Source organism: Thamnophis elegans, chromosome 3 (assembly GCF_009769535.1).
Source record: "Thamnophis elegans isolate rThaEle1 chromosome 3, rThaEle1.pri, whole genome shotgun sequence".
Taxonomy (NCBI): domain Eukaryota; kingdom Metazoa; phylum Chordata; class Lepidosauria; order Squamata; family Colubridae; genus Thamnophis; species Thamnophis elegans.
Genome location: NC_045543.1, coordinates 41743008 through 41768673, shown reverse-complemented (window position 1 = coordinate 41768673; position 25666 = coordinate 41743008). Strand labels below are relative to the sequence as shown.

The 25666-nt window shown below is 38.3% G+C and overlaps 1 protein-coding gene and 1 long non-coding RNA gene across 10 annotated transcripts; one reads left to right on the top strand and one right to left on the bottom strand.

The window, feature by feature from the left end:
* Positions 1–3494: 3494 nt before the first annotated feature.
* On the bottom strand, positions 3495–18923 carry MLF2 (myeloid leukemia factor 2). 9 transcript variants are annotated; one of them, XM_032213932.1, is made up of 9 exons: positions 18541–18923; positions 17226–17298; positions 16667–16793; positions 14380–14415; positions 7164–7217; positions 6024–6149; positions 5565–5724; positions 5233–5473; positions 3495–4063 (listed from the first exon to the last, which is right to left on the bottom strand). In XM_032213932.1, exons 2-8 carry the CDS (start codon positions 17273–17275, stop codon positions 5295–5297), a joined length of 732 nt encoding a protein of 243 aa, XP_032069823.1. In that variant the 5' UTR covers positions 17276–17298; positions 18541–18923; the 3' UTR covers positions 3495–4063; positions 5233–5294. The 9 variants fall into 9 exon arrangements, with proteins under 9 accessions (XP_032069823.1, XP_032069825.1, XP_032069824.1 ...); XM_032213934.1 differs by having other exon boundaries at positions 3495–4067; positions 5308–5473; XM_032213933.1 differs by having other exon boundaries at positions 5308–5473.
* Positions 18583–24664, top strand: LOC116506280. The gene is made up of 3 exons (XR_004255010.1): positions 18583–18667; positions 22994–23121; positions 24630–24664. It is a non-coding gene; the product is annotated as an uncharacterized LOC116506280 (long non-coding RNA).
* Positions 24665–25666: the final 1002 nt, after the last annotated feature.

The window sequence follows — 25666 nt, the reverse complement described above, 5'->3', positions numbered from 1 at the left end:
GCAGAGTCAGCCCATTGCCTCCAACAATTTGGGTTCTCATTTTACCCACCTCAGAAGGATGGAAGGCTGAATCAACCTTGAGCCTGGTGAGATTCGATCTGCCAAATTGCAGGCAGCCAGCAAGTAGCAGAAATAGCCTGCATTAATGCACTCTAATCACCACCATGACTGAATAGAACAGAATAGAATAGAATATGGAAGGGACCTTGGAGGTCTTCTAGTTCAGCCCCCTGCTCAACCTATGCCATGTCAGACAAGTGACTGTCCAGTCTCTTCTTAAAAACCTCCAGTGATGGAGCACCAATGGAGGCAAGCTGTTCCACTGGTTAATTGTCCTCACTGTTAGAAAGTTTCTCCTTAGTTCCAGGTTGTTTTCTCTCTTTGATTAGTTTCCAACCATAATTTCCAACCCTGCCCTCTGGTGCCTTGGAAAATAATTTGACCCTCTCTTCTTTGTGGCAGCCTCTCAAATACTGAAATACTGCTATCATGTCACCCCTAATTCTTTTTTTTCTTTAGACTGGCCAGACCCAGATTTGAATTTCTTCTATCCAAAGAATCAAAAATTTAAACCATTCATTTGAATAATGCATGTATTGCTATTGCCACACAGAGCCAAAGGTTTAACTAGCTTACTACATTCTATGCTTTTAAAATGTATGGCTAAATAAGCTTTAAATGAACCTCCTAATATTGTATCAGCTTCTAGTACTATTAAAATATTAGTGCCATAGTAAAAACGATGAAAGCAGAGGCTAACCCCCTCTAGAAAAAGCAGAGCTATCATCATATTCTCTCCCAACATTCTCGTAATTGAAACAGGTGGGCAAATTACGATTTCTTATGGCTCTACTTTATTTCTCTTGCTTTTCACAATAAAAAGAAATAAGTTAAATAAAAATTATGCAGAAAAATATAGATTCACATAAATGTATTATTGCAGATTTTAGTCTAGCTAGGTTCAATATAAAAATACTGTATACATTTTCAGCCCCTAATATTCACAAGAATTACCACTCTGAAATAAGAAAGCGGTGCATAATTAATCTCACTTCTACAAGGGATCCTTCCAAGAACAGGAAGGAATCTCATCAAGTGAAAGTAGTTTTGTACCTACACTGATTTTGGAAGATCAACAGTTCAATATGAACTTAAAGCGTAAAAAGCCTTCTACTATTAGCAAATAAAATACTTTGCAGAAGTCTTTTCTTCCTTAACTGATTTTTGCATTGAAAGTTGGAAACCATGGGAAAGCTTGGGCTATTTAACATCCTGATCTAAGGAAATCTGGAAATTAAAGTAGTATGATTGCACAATAAAATATTTGTCAGCATTTTCTGAGTAGATAGGTAAATAGTAGGTAAATATTGATTTTTTTTAAAAGAAAAAAATTCAAGACCATACTAGAGCATTGTCAAATTTGGAGACAACAAATTCTGGAAATGACTGATCGACAGCTGCCACAGCTCAAGAAGATAACAGCTATTTTTCCTATATTCTTTCTCTTATGGCACAAAGCCAAAGTAGCTTTGTGAGCTAGCACTTAGCATAGAAAACATGCTACGTGCTATTATTCGGAACATTGCTTATTTACTACATCAAAAAGGCTGTCTTGTCTGACCTTGCTTGCTCTTTAAGGTGAACACCTCCCCAGACAACTAAGATTTTGCTGCAGGTTACTTCCACTGCACCAATACTTCCTAAACTCAGCCGAGCTTCTGAGTCAGGACTACAATCTGTTGCTTCAGATTCTGCAACACTTTAAAAACAGATTGCACAATTCACACCTTCTACTGTGTCAGCTTCTTTCCAATGATGGTGCCCTGTCAAATCAAATTCATTTCTCTTACCTGTCTTCCATTCTGAGGGTTTCTCCTTGTGCCTCCTCCTCCTCAGCATATTCCCGCAGGCACAGGGTCCACTTGTGCCTCCCAATGCCTGCAAAGTTTATTTCCTTTCCAGATTTAAATCCTGATCATATTCTCCTTCAGCTTATTGGTATTACCCATGATACATATATCTTAGTCTGTCCCTACCTACCTGCATATGCCATAGTAAAATAAGGCAAAGGTAAAGGTTCCCTCACACATATGTGCTAGTAGTTCTCAACTCTAGGGAGTGGTGCTCATCTCCGTTTCAAAGCCCAGGAGCCAGCACTGTCCAGATGTCTCCGTGGTCATGTGGCTGGCATGACTAAACGCCAAAGGCGCACAGAACGCTGTTTCCTTCCCACCAAAGGTTGTCCCTATTTTTCTGCTTGGACCAATTAGCTGCAACAATTTAAAGCATATTGTATGAACAGCATATAGTCCTATTTTTCTGTACAGAGAAGTGTGGCAGTCCAATAAACTGGCCACTGGAAAAAAAAATCTGATCCTCACTTTAATTGCTAGCTTAATATTGTCCCATCAGTATATGGCATTAATACAATCACTATACATTTAATAGCCAAAACTATTTCCCTGTTTTATAAGCATGCTGAGTGCATGTGATATTTGTATTCAGTATTTTGAATATCTTTAAGCAATGGCTTAAGAAAATCTTTAGCCCACTGTCCAGCAATGTCTAAGCAAAAAGAAGAGGTAAACCTAAAAGCTTTTATCTGGAGAGAGAATGGGGGGAAAAAACTATGTTCATCCTAATCAAAGTTGGAATAGTAGGTCCACAGGGTTTAATGCTTATCCTTGCTCCATTAAGAATCGCCTAACTCTTTCACATACAATATGGGCTTTTAAAAATAAATAGATGATAGATAGATAGATATAGATAGATAGATAGATAAGATAGATGATAGATAGATGATAGATAGATGATAGATGGATAGATATCCGTATTTTTTGGAGTATAAGATGCACCAAGGTTTTGAAAGCAAATTTTTTAAAAATGGCCAGCTTTTTGCAAAAATGGGCCCATCCCTCCGCCAAGAAAGGCATGAATAGCCTTTAGGGGACTTGCACGGTGCTTCTGGGCGTGCCCCCCCAAATGAGCAGAAAATGGGCCATTTTTCACAAAAAACGGGCCTGTTTTTTGTAAAAAGAAATTTGCATGCATAGCCTTTAGGCAGCTTATAGAGTACTCCTAGGGGCTGGGGGGAGGCAAAATTGAGCAAAAACCAGCCCTTTTTTCACTCATTTCTCCCTCCCCAGCTCCCAGGAGCTCTCTGAAAATCTTCTACAGGCTCTGCATGGCCATTTTGGTGAAGGGAGTGGGGTTTCGGAAGGCAAAAAAATGCTGTATTCAGTGTATAAGATGCACCCAGATTTTCAGCCCTTTTTTTTGAGGGAAAAATGTGCATCTTATAATCCGAAAAATACGGTAGGTAGGTAGCTAGAAAGGAAGAATGAATAAATAAATCACTTCAGCTGATATGCTGATTCAGTAAAATGGGATACAAACTATAGTCAAGAGTTTCAGAGTGTCATATACATCCAATCTTCCTTTGTCTTTTGAGAACTTAAGACACAAAACATTGAAATAGAGGCGATTTCATTTACTTTACAGGTTCCATTTCTTTATTCAACTCAATAAACATTTAGTTACAAGTTTCACAAAATCAAATTTTATAAGATTGGGAGCTGACAACCGGAGAATAGAGGCTGCACCTCCTTGGTTTGTCCACACTTTACTTGATCTCTTGCACTTCATACATAACCCAAGTTCCAGGGAAGGCAGTCTGATCAAGAGCAGAGGCAACTAAAGGTTGTTTTCCAACTACTTGACACTAATAGCAGATCAATCGTTAATGTGGCTGCTGTTTGAGATGGGTAAGTAGAAATGAGGTATGGGGATGAACAAAAACTCCTGAAACTCCCCAAAGCATCCAAATAGAAAATTGGGGCCCTTGTGTAGGAGATAGAAAGGAGTTAGAAGAAAACAGTAATTTATATGTTACTCATTTATAGACAAAAGTCCCTCACATTCTCCTTGGTCAACTGTTCTATGCAAGAAATATAACTATGCAGAGTTAGTCAATTTAAATCTTGGGAGGGCAGGAAGCTAGAATTCATCTTGCAGAAGATCCAATTGTTGTTTTGTAGGGGCTTCACCATCAGAGTTTCACTGTCTACCTAAGCAAAAGGATGGGAAGAAAGAAAAGAAACAACAGAAGTCAGAAAGGACACAGAAGGCAGAGTCAATGAGCAATGGGAAATACATGCCCTGCTTGGAATTCAAATATTGGATTTTTAAAATCAAAATAAATGTGTTGCACTTAGAAAAACTGAAATGAAGTTTGCGGTATACAGAAAGAAAACTAATACTTTACTTCTTCCCACTGATTTTCTTTATGGAGAGATTTATTTATTTATTTTTAAATGGAACAAGTAATCTTTCAGATACAGCCTGAAGTATAATTCACAGACTTACCACCTTTATGAGAAATAGATCTTATTCTTTATTGAACATAGTTTTTCGAGTAATAGTTATAATTTTGTACCGCCAAAAAGAAATATGTTTTTATCCAATTCAATCTGAGTAAACAATGTTTGCACCTGGGATACCTAGCTCCTATTCAGAATATAAATTATTGCAGTAACAATTTACAACATTTTTGTATACGCCATTATAAGTATCAGAATCATTGTACTTCCAAGTATAGAATCTGGTCACAGAAAAGCCTCAGCAGTTAAACAAAATTAAAATTATAAGGCTATTTAAAAGAAAGAAGCCATTCCAAATCACTATCATCATTTCTTAAAATGTGACCTGAGACCCCCTGGGGATCCCCTAAGACCTTGTCAAGGATCTGAAAATCAAAAATATTTGCTAAATATTGAAGCTATTTGCAAACATCTAAAGCAACTCTTCTCAATATTTTTATTTGTTAAAAATAGGGTGTTTTTTTTAAAAAAAGAAATAATTTTATCCAGGTTTAATATCATGTTTACATAATTCAATAAATATTCCTCAAATAAATCAATTTTCATTTTTAATATGGTAATCAATAAATATAAGCTCATTCATGCTTTTTTGGAAGTCTACCAGATCTTAATATTTCCTCATGCTCTGCAAGCAGCAACTTTGTCTTCCAGCTTATCAATGTACATGTTGCTGTACCAGTTTACCATTTTACTTTTGTGCCATAAAGATTAAAAAACAAACTCTGCTGTAAAATAAACCACTGACTCAACTCATGTTGAAAAAGGTGGTTTGGCTCACAAGGTCCCATACTCTCTTATCTCAGAAGCTTGAAGGCACGTACAGTGCAAGCGAGGAACAACAATTAAGACTTACAAGAGCATGAATGTAGTTTTGGGGGTGACTTCACTGCACCCCCCCTTAAATCTGCTGTGGATTCACCAGTCGTACCGACGCGACTGTCTGCTTGGAGAATCCTCAGGTCCCTGAATAGCAAGACGACCCCCCTCAATTCTTCGACCAGTATTTCCATCATGACGTCGATAATCCAGCCCCCTCTGTGTCCGGAAGCGGGAAGTCTCTCGCCTCCATTCATCATCAAATGCAGCTGCATCATCTGAAAATTAAAACAGGACAGGCAGCAACTGAGTGTGGTCATGCTGTGCAGTCTGCCGCAGGAAAAGGAGGTGATGGCAAGGAACACTCACTCTCATCCAGATTGATGTAGTCTTGCCTCTCCTCCTGGTCCCCTGTGCGATGGTTGCGTGAGCGCTGCATAATGTGTGCACGGTCTCTGATGTGGTGGCCAATTGACATTTGCTCCAGTCCACTGTTGGAATCTCGCACCGTCCGCCGCGTCTCCCGGATCTGAGGGTAGCAGAAAAGTCATAATTAGAACAGTGTAAAATCCTGGTAGCTTCCTTCAAGTTCCCCTTGAAATTCTTAAATTTTGCCTCAGCAGGTACCAACTTGTTTCAAATGATCAAATAGAGTACCCTTGGTTATCACTGTTAATTGTCACACAAAAGGGTTTGTCCCATACCTGAAAACAAGTCTTATCTCTTGCTTTTTCTTAAGTTTCTACTCATGCAGATGAATACCCAGGAAATTAACCAATCTTGGTGCTTCTTTAAACATTTTGTCAAAAGAAACAGATAATTTCTTACCCCCCCAGGTGCAGAACGTGTCTCTGAGGTCTCCTGATACACTTTAGGGCCCTCACCCAAATTTGAGTAAGATATGACGGTGGAAGAAGTAAATGTCTGGCAATTGGTACTACTTGTCATGTGCTCCTAAAGTAAAATAAAAAATAAAATAAGAAAAATTGCACTGAATCTTTCCACTATAAAATATGAATAAACTTTCTGAAGAAGAGCAGCATTAGGTCTCAATGGCTCTCCTAAAGCACACTTCAAAAAATTGCCTGATCAAATATAATTTGGATGAAAGCTATTCAGTTCATGTGATTTCATGTTAATTCATAATTTTCTTCTTCTGTAATACTACAAAGTACAATTTTGCAACAGTTTTGGAAAAGGCTCTTATGCAGCTCTGATTCTGTATCAAAAATCAAACATCTGCAAGATTAGTTGTTCAGTTCTCTTCCTGATGATTTGATTTCTTGATAATTCTCAAGCAAGATTTGATTTATCTCTCTGTCTCTACAGTATTTTTCAAGAAAAAATGGGGAAAATAACCAAATATGGAGATGGGAAAAAGAGATTCTGTTTCTACTCACATGAAGAGTACATAAATTAGTAAGGCTGTATATCTCCTGCGCTAGATGTGATGAAGAGTTTTATTCATTTTAAATCCTCTATTAGTTCATTCAAATTCTGCACTAAGAAAACTCCCACATTTTAGCTGAGGCATGTAGCTATTCTACAAATCTTATTTTGAAATATTGATAGTGTTGGATAATTTGACTTGGTTTCTTTCTTTGAACTCAGGGGGAATTTGATACATACATATATATAACCCTGAATATTTGCCTCTCCATATTGGGAATAGTTTGGAAAAAAAGCACACATTCTGCGACAGTAACACCACAGTAATCATTATTCTATTCTCTACATACCGTGGCACTCTGGAATACGTGTAATTAAAACAAACAATAATTGAAGCTCAGCTGATTAAAACTGTGCTTTTGCAATGTTATCATCAAGTTGATAACAAAATCATGTTATAATATATCCATGAAGCCAGAGTTTTTCCAGTTTCTCTGTTCATTTAAAGGGATTTTTTACACTGCCTATAATATCAGCTAGAATAATATTGGAAAAGAGATGCAGACAAAATGAGCTCACCATGTTCCCAATCATGTCATTCATCATTCCAAACATGTCCATAAAGCCACCTGCCTGAAAGAGAGAAAAAGAGATTTGTGGAGAGTGACCAGACAGGGAAGCCACACAGTGAGAATAGGAGCTGTTGTCATTTCTACAATTATTCATAAGTACATTCTATACCCTTAATGATATGAATGCTCCAAACTCAAGGGCACAGATTCCGAAAACTCTTCCTAGCTTACTAAACATACCTGTAGCAATATTTTTATAAAGAATTCAAGGAGACCATGCACATGCCATGCATTGTTATGGTCACTATCATGTGGTACTTAGCAGATTGCAGATAGGAAGAAAAAGATAATTCCGAATTCTAGAGAAATTCAGATACATATTCACCAGAAAGTTATCTGATTATGATTAACACTGTTCACGGTATCTTCCATTTTCAAATCACATATAATCTACTCCGAGTTAAAAAAAACAAACCCCAGATATAAGGTGTTACCTCTATAAATATCTGTAGCAATTTAAAAAAAAAATCAAGACGACTGCTATGCCATGCATGCTATAGCCAAACCATCAGGAAGCTCAATGAGCTCAGAAAAAGATGTGCCATGAAAGAAGGTGGAGCAAAATGGCAGCAGCAAAGAAGAGCCCTTTTATAGAGTGTAATTGGAAAAGCAACTGGAGAAGAGAGATTATTGAAATTGATGGGAGTTCTACAAAAGCATTTGCTGGGAATGCCACCATTCAAGAGGTGTTAAGGGTCGAGGTGGTGCCTGCATCACACAAACCTTGGAAGTGAGGACAGGAATGTAGCTTTAACGTTTGACTTCCTGAATTTCAGGCAGCACTCATAATAACCAGCTCTAGAAAGGATCATGGCAACAATTTTTCAAGAGACCATGGCACTGACCGTATATACTACACCATAGGTTACCAGATATGAATGCCCTTTAAGTGAAGCTGGGTCAGAAAGTAATGTTTGGATTGATGTTATGATTATCCTGCTTCTAACAGTAGGCTTGCACATGTGTTTAGAGATCCAGCTAGTGCTGGAGTATCCTGGATTTTAGTGCTATGGAAATTTAATATTCAGACTCTGGATGTGGGTCAGGATATACTTAGGTGATCTTAGGTCTGATGCATAGGGGCAACATGTTAGATCTGTTTATTTACTTGGAGTAGAGTACATGTGATTTGAAAATGGAGAACACTGTAAATGGTTTTTATCATAATCAGTTAACTTTCTGGTGAATACGTATCTAAATTTCTCTAGAACACTGAATGATCTTTCCTCCCCTATCTGCAATCTGCTAAGTACCACATGATACAGAATAAATATGCATTTAAGAACATATACATTACAATATGGTTTTAGGACATACTAAACAACATGTTATGTCTTCATTTCAGAGATATTTTCTTACCTAAACGGAAAAACAGAATGACCAAGAGTGGGCAAAAAGCAGAGGAAGGAGGAGTGAATTCCTGCCAGCTTCTCCACTGAATTTCCTTGTGGGAATCTGGAAGGAAACATTGGAAATATCCCTTCCCTTCTCAGTAAGAAGATAAGTGGCTGCCACTGGGTGTGTGGAAAGGAGTGAGGTAATACAAGGCTGGCTGAGAAATGTCATTGAAAATGAGGATCATATGACTGGAGCAGCATAGGAGCAGCCAGTAGCCATGAAGCAACCACCACTTCCCCAAATTTCATTCCATTGGGATTTGTGAGTCCCAAATTTGGACCCATCTATAAGTTAGCCCATCTGAGTTACCTTGGTTCAAAAATGTTTTGCTCTACGATGCAGGTTTTGGCTAGTTAAAGGCACTGAGAACTGGAGTTTTAGTAGTATATATATTTATTTACTGGATTTATAAGCTAACCAAACTCTATTCTAATATCAAATCACAAAAGATAATTCAGAAAAGCTTTAATCCAAATTCAGTAAATTTATTGATATTTTTACCAGAAATTCCTGTTTTTTATCTCTTTTAATTGTTTTGAAAAAGACTTTCCCTCTTCTAGTCAGAAAGCACAAGTTAGCATTTTGCATCTAATGACTTTAGCTGAGAAAATGATTTAGAAACAAAACATGTTTTCAGCGTGGTAAAGAAGGAAAACAAAACACAAAACCAGTCATGTAAAAGCTAAGTATAAAGAACAAGTTTAACAAATTCTTCCAAATTAGCTCTACAGAACTTTACATTTGGGTGGGATTGTTGGTCTATCCTTTGGATGCCACAATAGTGTGACAAGTCCAAACGCAAATTCTCAGTCACCAACAATGGAGCCAACTAGAAAGTCTATACTTGTAGCAGGGTGCCAGGTTGATCAGTATGAGTTAAAGCAGTGTCTGTAGTACAGAGTACTACAGGATGCTGCCTCTTCCAAGTTGAATTTGTCTGCCTTGGAAGCTAGTTGCATTTGCCCAAGTCCTCACCCTGTAGAGGTCTTATTAGCAGAATCCTAATCTCCTGAGGCTGATTAAATAGGCTGTGATGTCAGTCAGGATTTGCTTGACTAGGTCAGAATAATATAGTCACTGTATCATTTCATCTCTCAAAGAGGAGGAATAAGCTATCAGCCTTCTGCTCCTTAGAATGGACTTAAGGCAAAATTCTTAAGGTTCTGTATACGTTTAATATTTTATTCAGATTTGGGAAGAAATTTGGCAGCAGTATCTCGTATCCCCTGAGAAAGTTAGAATTTAATCTTTGGCATAAAACCCTGAGCAAAGTCTCAAAACTACCTTGGGTTGGTGGAGCGCATACAAGTCTCCTTTGAGAGACTCTCTACTTTCTCAGATCTCACAGGCGAAGGATATTTCCATTAAAAAAGTTTATTTCTGTCCAAGACTGCTCATGGGGTTCACTCTAATGTGTTAAAGGGGACAGGGCTAATTAGTCCCAGAACTAATAAATCAGATCCCATAAAGAAAAACGGCGTGTAACTAGGGGAAATAGTTGATTAGTCCCCCTGTGAAAATACAGAAGTTAGGGATGTTGCAAAATGAAATTTTTATCTGTCCTATAGTTTGAACCCCAGATGAGTGACCTCATTTTGGAAGGTAGTGGTTTTCAAGCATATTATCCAAACCTATCTGTAGAAACCTATTACTCTTCATCTCCATCTTCTGAACCAGTATTCAAAGGTACAGCAGCTTTCTGATGGTATTTAGACAACCGGGATGCCAAGACGGTGTCACTGCTGAAGTCTGGCAAGCTGTCACTCAGAAGATGTCCCTTTTAAGTTTCAGGCATAGAAATGAAGTCATTCCAAGATCTAGGCTCAGTATGTCTGGCTGTACTGAGAAATATCTGGGAAGCTTCCTACTTATCTCCACACTGTTCAGCACCAAGGTCTGCAGGGCAAAAAGGGGGAATTAAGATTATACATGCCCTGAATATCCTCATTTTGTGTATCAGCTTAGACAGGATTAGTGTTTATATATTAGTCTCTTTGGCCATAGTGCCAGGAGGGCATCAGTTCCTTTTGCCCTGTAATTTGAAATCAGATGAATGTTCTTGCTTTCTTGTTGGCCCCTGCTGCAAATAGGGAACTGTGGATCTAGCAAGGATTCACTTACCCATCCAAGACCAGCTCTTGGTTCCCCTGGTCCACAATTCTACTCTATGCATCTTTTACATGCTCTACTGACAGGAAGCCAGTTATGTTTTCACCCAACTATGGGACTCTTCCATCTAAAATCTCCTTTCATTCTTGTTGATGTATAGATAGTCCTTTACTTACGATCATTCATTTACCAATTTGAACTAAAGATGGCACTAAAAAAAGTTATGTAAGAGTCCTCGCACTTAGGACTGTCACATCCCTGTGGTCACATGATTATGATCCAGGCCCTCTGCAACCAATTCCAGCTATCTGCTTACAACAAGCAAAGTCAATGGGAAAGGCTGATAGAAGGTTTCAAGTTGTGATTGTGTGATATCCCACTTAATGACCGTATCATTTAATGATGAATTTTCCTGTGCTTGTAAGTGGTCTTAAAAGTTTTGTCATAACATTTACCGGATGGGTGAATGCTTTAAACACCAAGCAAAATGCTCTCAAGTCTGGCTGCAAATCCTGTTCCTTTTTTGACTGTCGTGGAATGGAAAATACACGAGGATCTTTTTTTGCCTTAGAACTCAATCTATTGCCTCAATATCCAGAAATTAGCCTATGACTTTAATATCCTGACATGTCCTCTCAATTTTTGGAAATTTATGACAGTACAGGTAATCCGCAACTGCAAGGGCAAGTGGGGCTGGAATTTTCATTGCTAAGTGATGCAGTCATAAAGCACAATCGCATCACTTAGTGATGGTAATCTCAACAGTCCTGGGTGCCACTGCTAATCAAATCCTATAGTCATTTGTTGAGGCAACTTCTTGCCAGTTTCCCACAACCAAAGTCAGTAGGGAAGTCGGTAGGAAGTTGTAAGTCCTAGGTTGGCAGGCAGGTAAGGGGCTACTGCTGGATGCGGGAACGTACACATGGATGCATGAGTGGCTACCATAGAGAGGCTGGAGGAAAGCGCACTGGGGAGACTTACCCTACTGAATTGCAATTTTCCCTGCTAGCTTCCCCACTGATTTTCTGGGGAAGCTGGCAAGGTTTAGGTTTATTGGCAGCGAGGAAGGTTGCAAATAGCAATCACGTGAACACAAGGGTGTTACAATCAATTGTAAGCACGAACTGATTGCCTAGAGGTCCGATTATGATCATGTAACTATGGATATTGGGATGGCCAGAATTTTGAGGAACAGCCATAATCACTATTCATTCAGTGCCATCGTAACTTTGGTCACTGAATGAAAAGTCATCGATCAGAGATAACCTATCCCTTGGCACTGCTTTAACGTATCCCTTTTAAATTTTCTTATAACAAATTTGTCTCTGTAAGTCTGCTCCCAATATGCCATAATCTTGGAAGCAAAACCATTCACTTAGAAGGTGATACCATTAATTTCAGACTCATTTTGTCTGGGATTTTCCTTTTGTAGCCAATCTATTGCTATGTTACTTCTCTTGATATCTCTGACGCCCATTTCCGACATTGAGACAACTTGCATGGCTTGTAGAGTATTTTATATTTCCCTACTTTGCATCAAGGACAGATGTTCCCCTACATCCATCAATGGGTCAATGATTTCTCCAAACAATTTTTTTACGAAAATGTTTTGGTTGCAAGATTGACTCTTGGATGGTGGTCTACTGGCCAATATGCAAATCACAGGTTCCAATACGCCAGCATTTCAGAGGAGGTGGCTGCAAACCACCTCCCCTTGGGCTCCACTCAAGATTGTATCTGCAATCAGTCTGAATGCTTTTGCAATCTTGCTAATTGCTTCCCTGAAATTTTTGAATTATGTCCTTGTTCAAGAATTGAACAATTCTTGTTATCATAGTAAATTATCATTCCTCTGGTAGGTACAGAAGACAAGGCCTGTCACAAAAATGCCCAATGCTTTATTTATGTTTTAGCATTTCATCTGCTCTACACTTTATAGATCCATGAGAATTTCGTCTCTTTCTCTTTGTACAGTATTGAAGACAAGACAACTGTTTAGTCAATCAAGGGCAATGCCTTGTCATTTCATGAACTCCTGCAGAAGATAAATTCGGGGTCTATGTGTGCTTTGTCAGCTTCACCCATTCCCTTTTTTATAAGTTAAGTGAAAACAACTGGAAGTCTGAACTTCAAGAAGATGAGAACCGTTGGCCACATGTTGTGTTCCTACAGCTTTATAGTTTGTGCTGTTGCTAATAACTACTTTCAATCAAATACTTTTGCCTACTTCCTCATCAGTATTGAGAACAGATCAGCATGAAATATTTTCTGGAAGCCATTCTTAGCCTCAACTTCTCATTATGAAACATGACTGCTCCATAAAGCCTCCTCTGTTTTATGATCTGGAATGTGACTTCATCGTTCCCACTTAATGCAATGAAAACCAAGAACGGAGGTGGTAGAATACTTCCTCATAACCCCCTCTCACATTCTCTGAATAAGCATCTCCATTTGATACCTGCTAGGCTTCTTCTGAGACTGTGATTGCAAGTATTCTAAGAAGATGCAGCAGGAGAGGAAGAGTAGAAATTCTAAGGCCTTTGCACCCTGAAGCCTTCAGTTCCTACCATGATCTGGTAAAGTAAAACTCATCCCTTCCACTCCAAGGGGGACATGTTCCAACAGTGCTATGTCCATCTGCTTGAGAAACCATTGCAGATCTGATTTCTCTATCCTATGCTCCTTTACTAAGGTGATGGAAGATTCTCCTGACCTATTCCCAATTCCTCTGACAAAATATCCATTTTGTTGTTCCTCAAAGTTCAGAGTAGTATTTTTTTTGTCTCCCTGGCACATCTTTTCCTAAAGGTTTGTGGCTTGTCCATCTTCCTTTGATGGCAGGTGAAGAGAAGCTGCTGGGATGGTGCCCACCTTCACCTTCAGTGCCTCCTCTACTGCATTTGTTGCTAATAAACAAAACAAAATGGCTGCCCTCTTTGCTTAGCTTGTGCTTCTTGGAGGAATAACAGCAGGATAAAAGATGGCAAAGAAAGAATTGTCTTCCTTTCATGTGATGTCAGCCTAGATCATGGCTTATAGATTATGCTGCCCTAGGTGACCATGGAACCTGATTGCATCTAGACCACACAAACAAGGTCTTCCTGTGGACCCTTTTTCAATGCCATCAGCCATTCCTGGCAGTTTCATCATCACTATCATCATCTTCTCAAGCAGTATCTGGACATATTGAAAGATGCCCAAAATACTGCATCCTTCTCCCTCCCCTTCTTTCTTTGGATGCACCAGATAATATAAATAGTAGTAATAATGATGATGATGTATGTAATAATGTTACATAACAACAGCGATTCTCAGCCTAAAATGGAGGTAAAAAGAAAAGCTGTTTTCTTTAGAAGGAAGAGCTAAGATAGCAGGGCAAGCTGTTCCACCCACTAGGTGCAAAAGTGAAACCCCAGCTTTCTGTCTAGAAAGAGGGAAATTCAATTCCTTTCCAGCCAGCAATATTTTTAATAACTGAAAGCTATATAAAAATCATACTCATTGTTGCTATTTGAAAAATGTTACTATCCTCATTATTTTCAGTTATATATTTAAACTACCACAAACTGAAGAAAACTGAAGTATTTCCCAGAAAAGATCTTCACAAAAACCAGGCTAGAACAAGTAGTTGTCGAAAGAAGAAAATTATGGCTTACCATTCCTAGCATCCCAAAGGGCGAAACAGTTCCAGGCTATAAAAACAAGAAAGGGACACAAAGTAATTAGACTTCAGCTCTCTAGAGTAATCTTGTTTTATCTAGCATTGAGAAGGACAAAGGAACTCAGTGCCTTAATATAAATTTACACTCAATTTAAAGTTTAAGGAAGTATATTCTAAAACTTCATCTATTCTCAAATTGATTATTATTACCCACATTTGTGTTAAAGAGCCAAAATCTATACAGTTTACTGCATGCTTGTCAGTGCTGATGAATTTATGTTGACATAAACGGAACTGAGAATATATAGAATATATTCTCAACTAATTCAATATAAGATGCTGTCTTGGCCATGAAACTACGAGATAAGAGACAAAACTCAATAACCTTTTATTTGGTTTCTAGAAATTAAAATAAGATGGATGTTGATAAATGTTATCTATTTTAGATAGGGGAAATTTTAACCAGAAGACTTTAAAGTTCAACAAACACACAAGTAGAAATTGCCAAGCAAATCAGTCAATTACAAAGCAAGAACTAGTTAAAAAACAAATCACTATTTGTAATGTCACATTCGTTGCAGAATCCTGAAGATTATTTAAAATCGTGTAAGAAAAATTAGAAAGGTCATAAATAAATGATGACAATAAATCTCCAAAAGGCAAGACAATTTAATAACTAGAAATTTTGCCCAGATGAAGTTAAAATATACACACAAAACCTCCAATCTAGCCAAGTTGTGTTAACTTAAATACAAGGAAAGTCATGGGCTGAATATCTTGACAGATAAAGAAGAGGCAAATAAAAGTAACATAATAGAAATCCAAGATTAAGATTACAACTATAGAAACATTAATAAATGAAATTGTGTATTTTATCTGCAGAGAAGTTGGCTTTTCCTTGTTCTTTTTCTCTCTAACTGTTTTTTTATTTATATTTATTTTTACTGTTATATTTTATTTGTTTTTGTTTTTATCCAAAACATTTATTCTATTATTTTGATTGTTAGTGTGACTGCATTTTAACCTGACTTTCAATGTTTTAATTTTTGTCTTCCATAAGGTGTTAAATTATCATGATTATGGCAGGGTAGAAATTTGATTTAATAAAATAAATAAGCCTTGCTTCAGCCCCTTGTTAAATAAACTATTTTGAGAATGTCTATAGAAATAGGTATGATCCTATAAACCACCTGCAATCGCTGGGAGTGATGTAAAGTTTTAATAAATAAGAAAATTGTAAAATCCCTGGTCATAGATTCTCCAAAGAGTAATTGAATAAAAGACAGCAGCTTTTCTGCTTTGCAATTGGATAAAGAAGGAAGCAGAAAGTATAGATCTAATTGGGGGGAAGGGAGGGAGAGAAAGGGAGGGGGGGAGAGAGAGATGTTCCACATTGTAAGCGCTCTGTTCTGTGATTGATATTGTTTAATTTCTCCATCAGTTATCTTTGATAACAGAAAGGAAATGAGTTTTAGATAAAACCAATCCTGAAGATAATTTCAATCTGTGAATTACTGAGATTTATCTTCCTAAATTAGAATGGGTAAGCGTAGCCTATATAAGCAAACACAATGTATTACAAAGTAGACCAAGTAGATAACGATGAACCTTCCAAGTTTCATAATGGCAGCCAATGAAACAGCAACTCAAGAGGTAAACATGTGTTTTGCTAAGGCAGTGGTTCCCAAACTTGGCAACTTTAAGACTTGTGGACTTCAATTCCCAGAATTCTCCAGCCAGCAGAGAATTCTGGGAGTTGAAGTCCACAAGTCTTAAAGTTGCCAAGTTTGGGAACCACTGTGCTAAGGAATAGTTGGGCCTTTGCCCTCAAGTTAAAAAATAGCAATTTGGGGGGAAAACCTTGGTAACTCACTGATATTTTAATTAGTCATTTCCATGGGTCTTCATATTTGCACAATCCTGTTCCCAGACACTCTGAAATATTTACAAAGTTGCAGGCTCTAAATTAAAATTGTGTTGCTGGAATTTAACTAGAGCTATTTTCAACTGCTCTTTTTCTATCTTTTGGTGTAATTATGTGCTTATATTAATCATTTACATGTCTGGTGTCTCACCAAGTGACAAAGTAGAATATAAATTAAAAATTAATTCTATCACCCTGTTTTGATGTTGGGGAGTACAGCATCCGTCTTTCTCTGGTTATAGATACATAACCAAGAAAGAAGCCAGATTCTTCTCATCAAGCCAAAGCATTAAGTTAAAAATTAAGTTTGATAGAAAAATAAATAGATCTAGCCACAATCCACTGACTTTTGAATTACCTGCATTCTTCGACTAACTTGGCGTGTTCCAGGTACTGTCCCATTGCCAATGCTGAGGAAAGGGCTATATCCAAATCCACCTGAAAGCACACGATTCACATGCTGCTGATGGATGGCAAGAGGATCCCTATGGGAAAGGAAGTTTCACAAGGGAGTTAAGACGCTAAATAATCCATATCAATCACAGTCCTGTGTCCTTCTCCTACAGCAGTGGTTCACAAGCTTTTACTTCATATGTCATCAGGCAAAAGCTTCTGAAGAAAATCACCAATGACTTAAGACAAATAAAAAGAGTATTCCAAGGTAGTGTCTGTGAAACCATAATTCTTAATTTTTTTAAAATTAAAAAAAAAAACTTTTAAGACTTCCGGAATCTCAAGCTATTTCAGGAAAAGTATCAAAATCTTGTGACATTAGGCATTTCCTGAGTTTTGGAACATTTTTAAATTTTGTTTTTGTGATTCTAACAGTGATATTTGCAAAAGCCTTGTGGATAACCATTAGGAAAATTATTCTGATTCTTTTCTCCTATATAGAAAGGCTAGAATGCTTGACTCACATCATAAACATTGGATCCTCTGGTTCTCCATCTCTCATGAACCGGAACATAATTCCCTCAAATGCAGGATGGGCTGTGCAAAACGGGAAACAAATATGAATTTTGTTAACTTCTTAAATCTCTCCTTTCAAGCAGTCTTACTCTACTCATTCTTTTCCAGACTAAATCACATATTTTACATGCAATAGCAACACATTAGATAGTTATAAATACTAGTCCCTAAACAGTATTAAACACTTCATAAATAAACTCCAATAACTGCAACACCTGGAACCCAGCTGCTACTTGCTTTCCCTGTAGAGAAACAAACTAAGAAATAAACTTCAAAAACAGTTGAAACTGTTGCCAAGAACCACTCAAGTTGGGTTCTCCAACCCAAATTATCTTCATGCTTAAGTAATCCATTAAGTACTCTCTCCCACATTCATGCAAAGGCAAGGCCATCAAATGGGAAAGAGAAAAGCCTTGCTCCTTTAATAACCATGACAATGATGTAGATTCTTTTTCTCACTGCTGCACAACAAGCCATTTCTAAAAAAATCTCTTACTCAGCTGCTAAAAAACGATAAAAGTTTTGTTCTCCTCTTAATCTGACTGCTTTAATGTAGCGTTTACAGAAGTAATCATTCAATTTATGTAACAGAATCTTTTTAACCAAAGACACAATAGCAATGTATCAGGAATTCTGCAGGATGTTATAATCACAGTGACAACACACACACATCAAGCAAGGCATCCATCCACTCTCTCTTTCCAGGAGCACTGCCCAAGCGCAGTCCTTAAATCCTAATCTCCCACATGTATTCAAATCATCTGGCTCTTTTCTCAGCACAGTGGATGCTCCGCGTTCCTCAACATTCCTCTCCCCAAATTAGAATGCCTCCACTCCATGCGTCCCATCACTAGCCTAAAGTTGACACTAGCTCACCTAACACCACATCTAGCAAATACGATTATTAAGACATGACATTAATATTAGAGATTACTGGTGACAATAACAAGGCAAAAGAAAACAAAAACGCCGCTGGTGGAACACAATCATCTCAGCAACCATTTATTACAAAGTACCGCATCAAGCACACTAGCTTGCCCTATATCCTTTACAGGCCGGCCTACCGCATCTCCCGACTTCCTTCTCTCTCCAAACCTTCCTTGCCAAATTCCGGTGTAAGCGCCCGCCTCCAGGAAGAATGACCTGGGAGCAGGGATGGGAAAGCCGGACCTTTGTGAGCGCATCCCCGGCTTCTTCTACACTTAAGCAACCCCCACCTCCTCCTCCCAAAGCCACACGGAATTCTCCAGCGAAACTACTCACCTCTCCGGCCAAATCCTCCCTTACTGCCGTCTCCTGTTTCTCGCTCTCGCGGAATTTGTTCCAGCCACGAGCCCTTAAAGGAGAAGATTAATGCTGCATCCCTTCCTGCCCCCTTCCCCACCCCACAGTATGTTCTTTGTTGTAACTATGCTGCGTGCGGGAGGGTGGGGGTGGAGGAGAGAGGAGATGATGGTCCCTTGGCCAGGTCTAGGCTGCCACAGCGCAGCCTCCTCTCACGGCAACAGGGAAAGCAGGTCAGGTTGTTCCACTTTGTCTCCCCTTCCTTTACAAAAATATAAATACTGTTGCAAATCCCGTTTGCAGTAAAAGGGTATTTTTCGTTTTCAAAGAAACCCACAAGGCCTAAACAGGATGTGAGGTCAGAAACACCACCCTCATTTATAAGCTCCGCCTTCCATAAATAGAGTTACTAGCCAAATTGCTGGTTGAAAAGCAACGCAGTAATAATTTTTACCATGTTGAGTGGTGGCATCTCTTCGTCGCTCTCTGTGTGTTTGAATACACGCGCACCCACACATACACACACTTAGAGAGCGAGAGAGAAGTTTTGCATGATTCTTGTAAACATTGGGTGGAAGACAAGCAGGAATATAACATTTAGTAAACAATTGAATGGAAAACAATTATTTTACAGCTCCAAATAAGTCTTCTAAGCACGCAAAATATCCACTTATACAATGATAGGATGGTCACACTTTCCACACATTTATGTGCAACGACGATAAGATTTTACATCAAAATCTTTTAATAGGGCACCTATGATAGACTATTCTGCAACGCTTTCTACAGTAATCCAAGCTGTGGAACAGAACTGAATCCAAAATTAGGATTGTTCCCCAGGACTAAACAATGCAAGTCTGGAAGAGCCCAATAACTACCCCTGAAGCTTTGCCTGATAATATCCACTCTTGGAAAGCTACTTTACTACAGGTGGACTTATAGCTTTGCCTTTTTCTATTCTTTTGCACTGAAAAATACGGAGTCCTTACTTAGTGACTGCCTTGTTTAGTGACCATTTTCAGAACAGTGATGAAAAACTATCCATCCTTGCATTTATGACCTTTGCATACCTGTAAAGAAAAGGAAAGCTAAAGTAATATAAGCACAGGCATGGTTTCACTTAGCAACTGCTTCACTTAATGACCAAGTTGCTGGTCCCACTTGTGGTTGCTAAACAAGACGTATCTGCATGAGAGAGAAGCACGGGCCCAGGGTGGATTTCTTCAAGGTTTACCTACTCCTCGGAAATTATGGCTCCCTTGGAATTGCCTGCCTGTTCTTTGCTGATGCTGCTTTACTGGCTTCAGAGAAGCTCATTCACTTCCCAGGGGGAAAGGAAAAAGAGGAAGAAGCATCTCTAGAAAAAGAATGATTCCACTGCCAGAAGTCCCAGTTTATGTGGGTTAGGCAAACATTGAATAGTAGTTCTGTGTAGTAGTTCTGGGCTTGGACTAGATTAGATGCAGCTGTGGAAAGTTACTGAATGACTTTCAGCCAGGCACTCATTTTCAGACCAACCTTCCTTGATTCATTTTTTAGGGAAAAATTGGAAATATAACCGGTGACCTTGAGCTCTTGTAGGAAAGGCTTGAAATATATTTTATAAATGAAAAAAGAGATGTAGTTTGTAGGCTTCACATTCCAGCAATATGAGCAGTAGCAACACAGTTGAGGTCATTTTGTCAGGACTAACATAACCCCAGTCTTCAGCCACAGTTGTTAAGACAAAGTATTACCAAGGAAGTGTGTGTGTGTATGTGTGTTAAAAGTGTTATAAATTCCTTGGATATAGTTTTAAATTCTACTGTAAAAATTTGTATGCTACTGTTCACAGGACTTAAATCCTACTCAGAAAGATTAAGTCATATCAATGCTGTTAGCTATTTTGTGCTATACAATAGTAATTCTGCTAAAATTTCCAGATTGTGTGGGAAGCAATGGTTGCTCTTGGAGGATAGACCTAAAAACAGAAAAGGAAAAAAAGGAGGAAGGTTGATCAAAATAAACTCAGAAGTCTATTCTCAAAAATCGTGTATATACCAATATACTAATATGCATACATATGTACACACACACACACACACACCATACATAAAATATTATAGGTCATTCTATACACTCTATACATATATTGCTATGATTAGCAATAGACCTAATATGTCAATAATCACTTAACTTCATTATTTAAATACCTTGGAAGATAATACTAGGTTCTTCCCTCACAAAACGACTAGACAATTTATATCACTGTTAGAACATTAAACACAACATTGGCAATGTGGCAATGCTGTGTTTTACATTCTAACAGTGATAGAAATTGTGTGATATTCAATTCCCTTCCATTTGAAAGCTGAAAATTGGGACTAGCCTAATAGATATCTTGAGGCTGCAGACTAGGGGTTTCTCTCCCTTTAGGCTGACCATATTGCAAGACAGAATAAAAGAACATAAGATTTGTTCCAAGGAAATGGTTGCCAGCAGTCCAGCTTCAACCTCATTCTCACAAATGGGCAGAAAATGCCCTGTTCCTGATTATGGTAGGATACTTGCCAGTACTCACTGAACCTGCAAAACACTTATATGAACAGCAGAGGTCTCTGTATGCTTATGAAATGGTAGCATCACATACTGTGATCACAGAATATAAGGGAATGCCTAGCATTTCAGCCAGTTAGCTGAAAGCGCTCTCCTGCTTTGGAAGGGAAGAGGTATCTGAATGTTGAGAAAACTGCCACAAAGTGGAAGACATGGATTTTTAAATAAGATGTACCTTTTAGCTAATGTAAAGTTCACATACCTAATTGTAACATCAGTTTTCTCAAATAGCCAAGTAAAAGCATTTATTATTCATTTGTTAATATATTTATAGCCTTCTTTTCAATTAATACTTGCTTCTTGGTTGCAACTCAGAACTTTGCTCTGAAATATTCTTATCTTGCCACAAAAAGGACCATCTTGCCATTCTAGATGAGTGACGGAGTAGTCTGACTTGGTAGGGAGGACTGGAAAATGTGAAGAAGGTACTTTGTCTCTGCTACATATTTTGCGGTGACTTGCGAAGTTTTGCCTACATTTTACGTTTATCTGAAGCATAGATACATAGGGTAGCTGAATGTTTTGTCTATGATAAAATTATGTCTTCTCCCCGCTCCCCATTTTCTTAAGAAAATTACTTTTCTTTCAATCACACTAATGTATATTTTGGAAAATGGGTGTTTAATGGCTAGCTATACTGACTGCTAATCATTTTGGAAATGGGCAGGATTATGGCAGTTATTTTGTAATAGTTTCTATAACTTGCTCTCAGAATCCCAAATGTACTTATTAGAACACAAAAAGGAGATTATAGTGATAGGCCAAAAGCCTATACATAAAAAATGGTGCATTGAAATAATTGGGATAATTTATTATATTTTTCTCAGTTTTAAATAACAGTAATACCTATTACTGTTATTTACTGTTATTTAAAATAAACTGAAGTGATTCCCTATCAACTATTAAACACTAAGCTGAATTTGATTCTATAGCTGCTTTGTAAGTAAATATATTATGAAAGTGCTTCTCAAACGTTCAGTGTAGCATATCTAATCACAAAAGCTACTCAGGGCTTCAGCTAATTAAAACATGCTCAATCAATTAAGTGAATTTTAATTAATTAAATCAACATATTTGCACAAAGCCAATGATATTTCACTTCTGGAAAGCCCATTTAGGAAGCTTTCTGTCTGACTGGGTATACTGAAAGAAATTCTCTCCACCCATCATCTTTGTCATGAGTAAACCATAACAGGTTTATTAAGACAAGTCAGATGTCTGATGAAATAGGAGCAGTGGTGGTATTCAATTTTTTTCCCTACTGGTTCTGTGGGCGTGGCTTGTTGGCGTGGCTTGGTGAGGGGTATCATGTGACCAAGTGGGTATGGCCAACTTGACATCACTCACGGAAAGGTGCCACCCCTCCTTTCCGTAAGTGATGTCAAGTTGGCCATACCCACTTGGTCACATGATACCCCTCACCAAGCCACGCCAACAAGCCACAGCCACCCAAACCACGCCCGTAGAACCCACAGAAAACTTCAGTCAAGTCTTCTAGCATTCAACCTGGCTGCTTCTCGCCTCCTTCTCATGTTTGCTCTGTGTGTATGAGCCTGAGAAGGAGGAGAGAAGCCGCTGAACTTTTCTGCCTCTTTAAGGCACTCCTGCAGCTACCTGTCCCTTCATAGTCCCCCCTCCCCCCTGTGTCAAAATATCTTAAAGATTGCAGCTGGTGGCTGCCTTCCAAGCAGCTCTGCTGCGACGCCGTCCCTTCAGCACAGCAGGCCGTTCTCCTGGCCGGGTCCAGTGACCGGCTGTGAGTGGGGTATGCAGCTGGTGTGAACAGGGCGGTGATGGCGGCGATTGTCACTGGACTTTTCACCATCCTGTTCTTCAGGCCGGTCGCACACAGCATCACAGTGGAACTACTCGGAAGACAGCTGAAAACAACCAGCAGCTGGAGGATTCCTGTAAAACGCAGCCGAGCCTCACCATGTCCCCTTCCCAAGGTGCCTGGAATGGAAGGTAGGTGAGTAAAGTGGAGGGCGAGCGGGCAGGGAGAGGGTGGTGAGCGGGCAGTGGCTCCGGGGCAAGGCGTTCCCCACCCTGGCCAAGGCAGGCAGTGGCTCTGGGGCCTTGGGGAATGGCGCATCCCTGGGGGCCCGGCCCCCTACCTGGCAAAGGGTGAGTGGGATGCATGCTTACCTTTGGTGAGCTGAGCAGAGTGGGCGAGGCACGGATGCGAATGGTGAGGGGACTGCATGGCAAAGGCAAAATATATAGGGCTGGGATGGGCGGGGCGAGCAAGCGTCGAGCGTGCAGGCGAGGCAAGCGTGCAGTGACTGGGCGGGCAGGCGAGTGAGCCTCAAGCAGGTGGGCGGGACAGCGAGCGACAGCGACAGGGTGACTGGCCATGTGGGGGCAGGGCCAGCCAGAGGTCATTACCGGTTCAGTGAACCAGGTCAAATTTTCCCTCTCAAACTGGTGCGAACCGGCTGAATACCACCTCTGAATAGGAGCATTATTTGTTTGAAAGCCAAAATAAAGATTTTTTTTCAAGGAAGAGTGTTCATAATTTTGGGGCCTTTGCTGAAAAGGCACTGGGAGATGCCTCTATCAATAAAATAAATGAAGTTCATTGTTTCTAATAATGAACAGAGTGTGAGTATATGAGAAAGGTGATTCACAAGATTTTAAAGATAAATACACAATTGAAGCCAGAGGTTTTTCTTTTGGGATTGATGCACAGCTATAAAAAGAATAATGAAACTTTGACTTTATAAATGATAATTGCAATGCGAGTATTGTATGCACAAAGATGCAAAGATTTAGCATTACACACAATGGAGGAATGGTTGGTGAAGATGTTGGAAATTGCAAGATCACTAAATTGACTTCTTTGATGAAAGAAAAGACAATATCTATGTGTATTGCTAGAAAAACCCCTATACAGACTTTTTGTGTAAAACAGAAAAAAATATTGTGAGTTATGGTTTTGATAATTTGATATAATAGATTACAGAAATAAGGGATGGAGGTAAATTTATAATTGTGCTTAAAACTGCTGCACAGAAGATTGGAAGCCACTTTGCATTTTCTTGCCTTTATTTGCTTTTTTCCCTTTTCCTTTTTTCCATTTTTTGCACTTTTAGCCTTCTTTTTTATTTTATTTTTGTTTCTTTTTCTTATTCTATATTAGTTATATTAATTTTTATCTTCATTTTTAATTTTTTAATTAAAATTATATAATAAAAACTAAGTATGAAAAGTGGGATGAGGAGCCAAAAAGGTAGATTATAGAACATAATTCCTTCATAATGTAGTTCTAAGCTTTAAGATTTTAAAGATTTGATACCTTACACCAATACTTTGTCTGAAAATGAAATAGAAGCCATTATGTGAAAATAAATTTATTGTTGCTTTATCAGACGCAAACTGTTATCCAAACTATCTTGAAAAGAGTACTGTATAGTATTAAGATATAATCTCATATATATTCATTTATTCATTCATTCATTTTCATGGTTGTTAAGTGAATCCGGTTTCCCCATTGACATTGCTTACCAGAAGATCGCAAAAGATCACATGACTCCGGTACACTGCAACTGTCATAAAGGTGAGTCAATTGTCAAGCATCCAAATCTAAATCCTGTGATCATAGGGATGCTACAATGATCATAAGTGTGAAATATGATCAGAAGTCACTTTTTTCAGTGCTGTTGTAACTTCAAGTGGTCACAAAATGAACTGTTGTAAGTTGATGACTATCTGTATGTTTAATATTTTCCTTTTTACAGTATATGGCAGGATGAAAGTCTCAATTTTAACATTAATACTGTTTACAGTAGATTTAAAATAATATCTTAGCTGAACAATATACTTTAGTGTATTTAATGCATTATTTATTAGCTGAGGCAGTATATATACTGCATAATCCATCTTTACTCAGGAGTAAATGCCACCAAATTTAAGGATTTAATGGCATGCACCTAACTTACCTGAGATTCTTAGTTCTGGGGTGGAATTTAAAGTGACAAAAATAAAAAGAAAAGTAATAAGATCAAAACGAGTTTACTGGTATTTAGATTGGCCAGATAGAAGAATAAAGTTTCATCTGTAGTGTCATAAAAATCAGAATTTTAGCAGGTATAACTTGTATGATATAGTTATTAGAAGTGTAAGTTTCCTATTCTCTTTTACATATGACTATCTCATTTGGAATGAGGTGAAGATGAGAAGGTTGGCTACATTATGCCTGTAAGCTATGAATCCCGACTATTTCATAAATTTTAATAGGAAGATATTTTAAACTCTCATATGTTTGTAGCTCTCTTGTTTAAAAACATACTGTATGATCATATTGAGTATGACTATTTAACCCAAAATTTCTAAACATTTCTATATAATGTATTTTTTTTCAGATTACAGTCATCATAATTTCAGTATTCTACACATATAGAAAAAGTGCTATTATTGGACTTTCATGTCAAAGAGATACATTGTGCTGTCTGTATCTTTTTACCTGCTTTTTGCAGTCAATCCATACAAATTGGCAACTTCATAGAGTAGG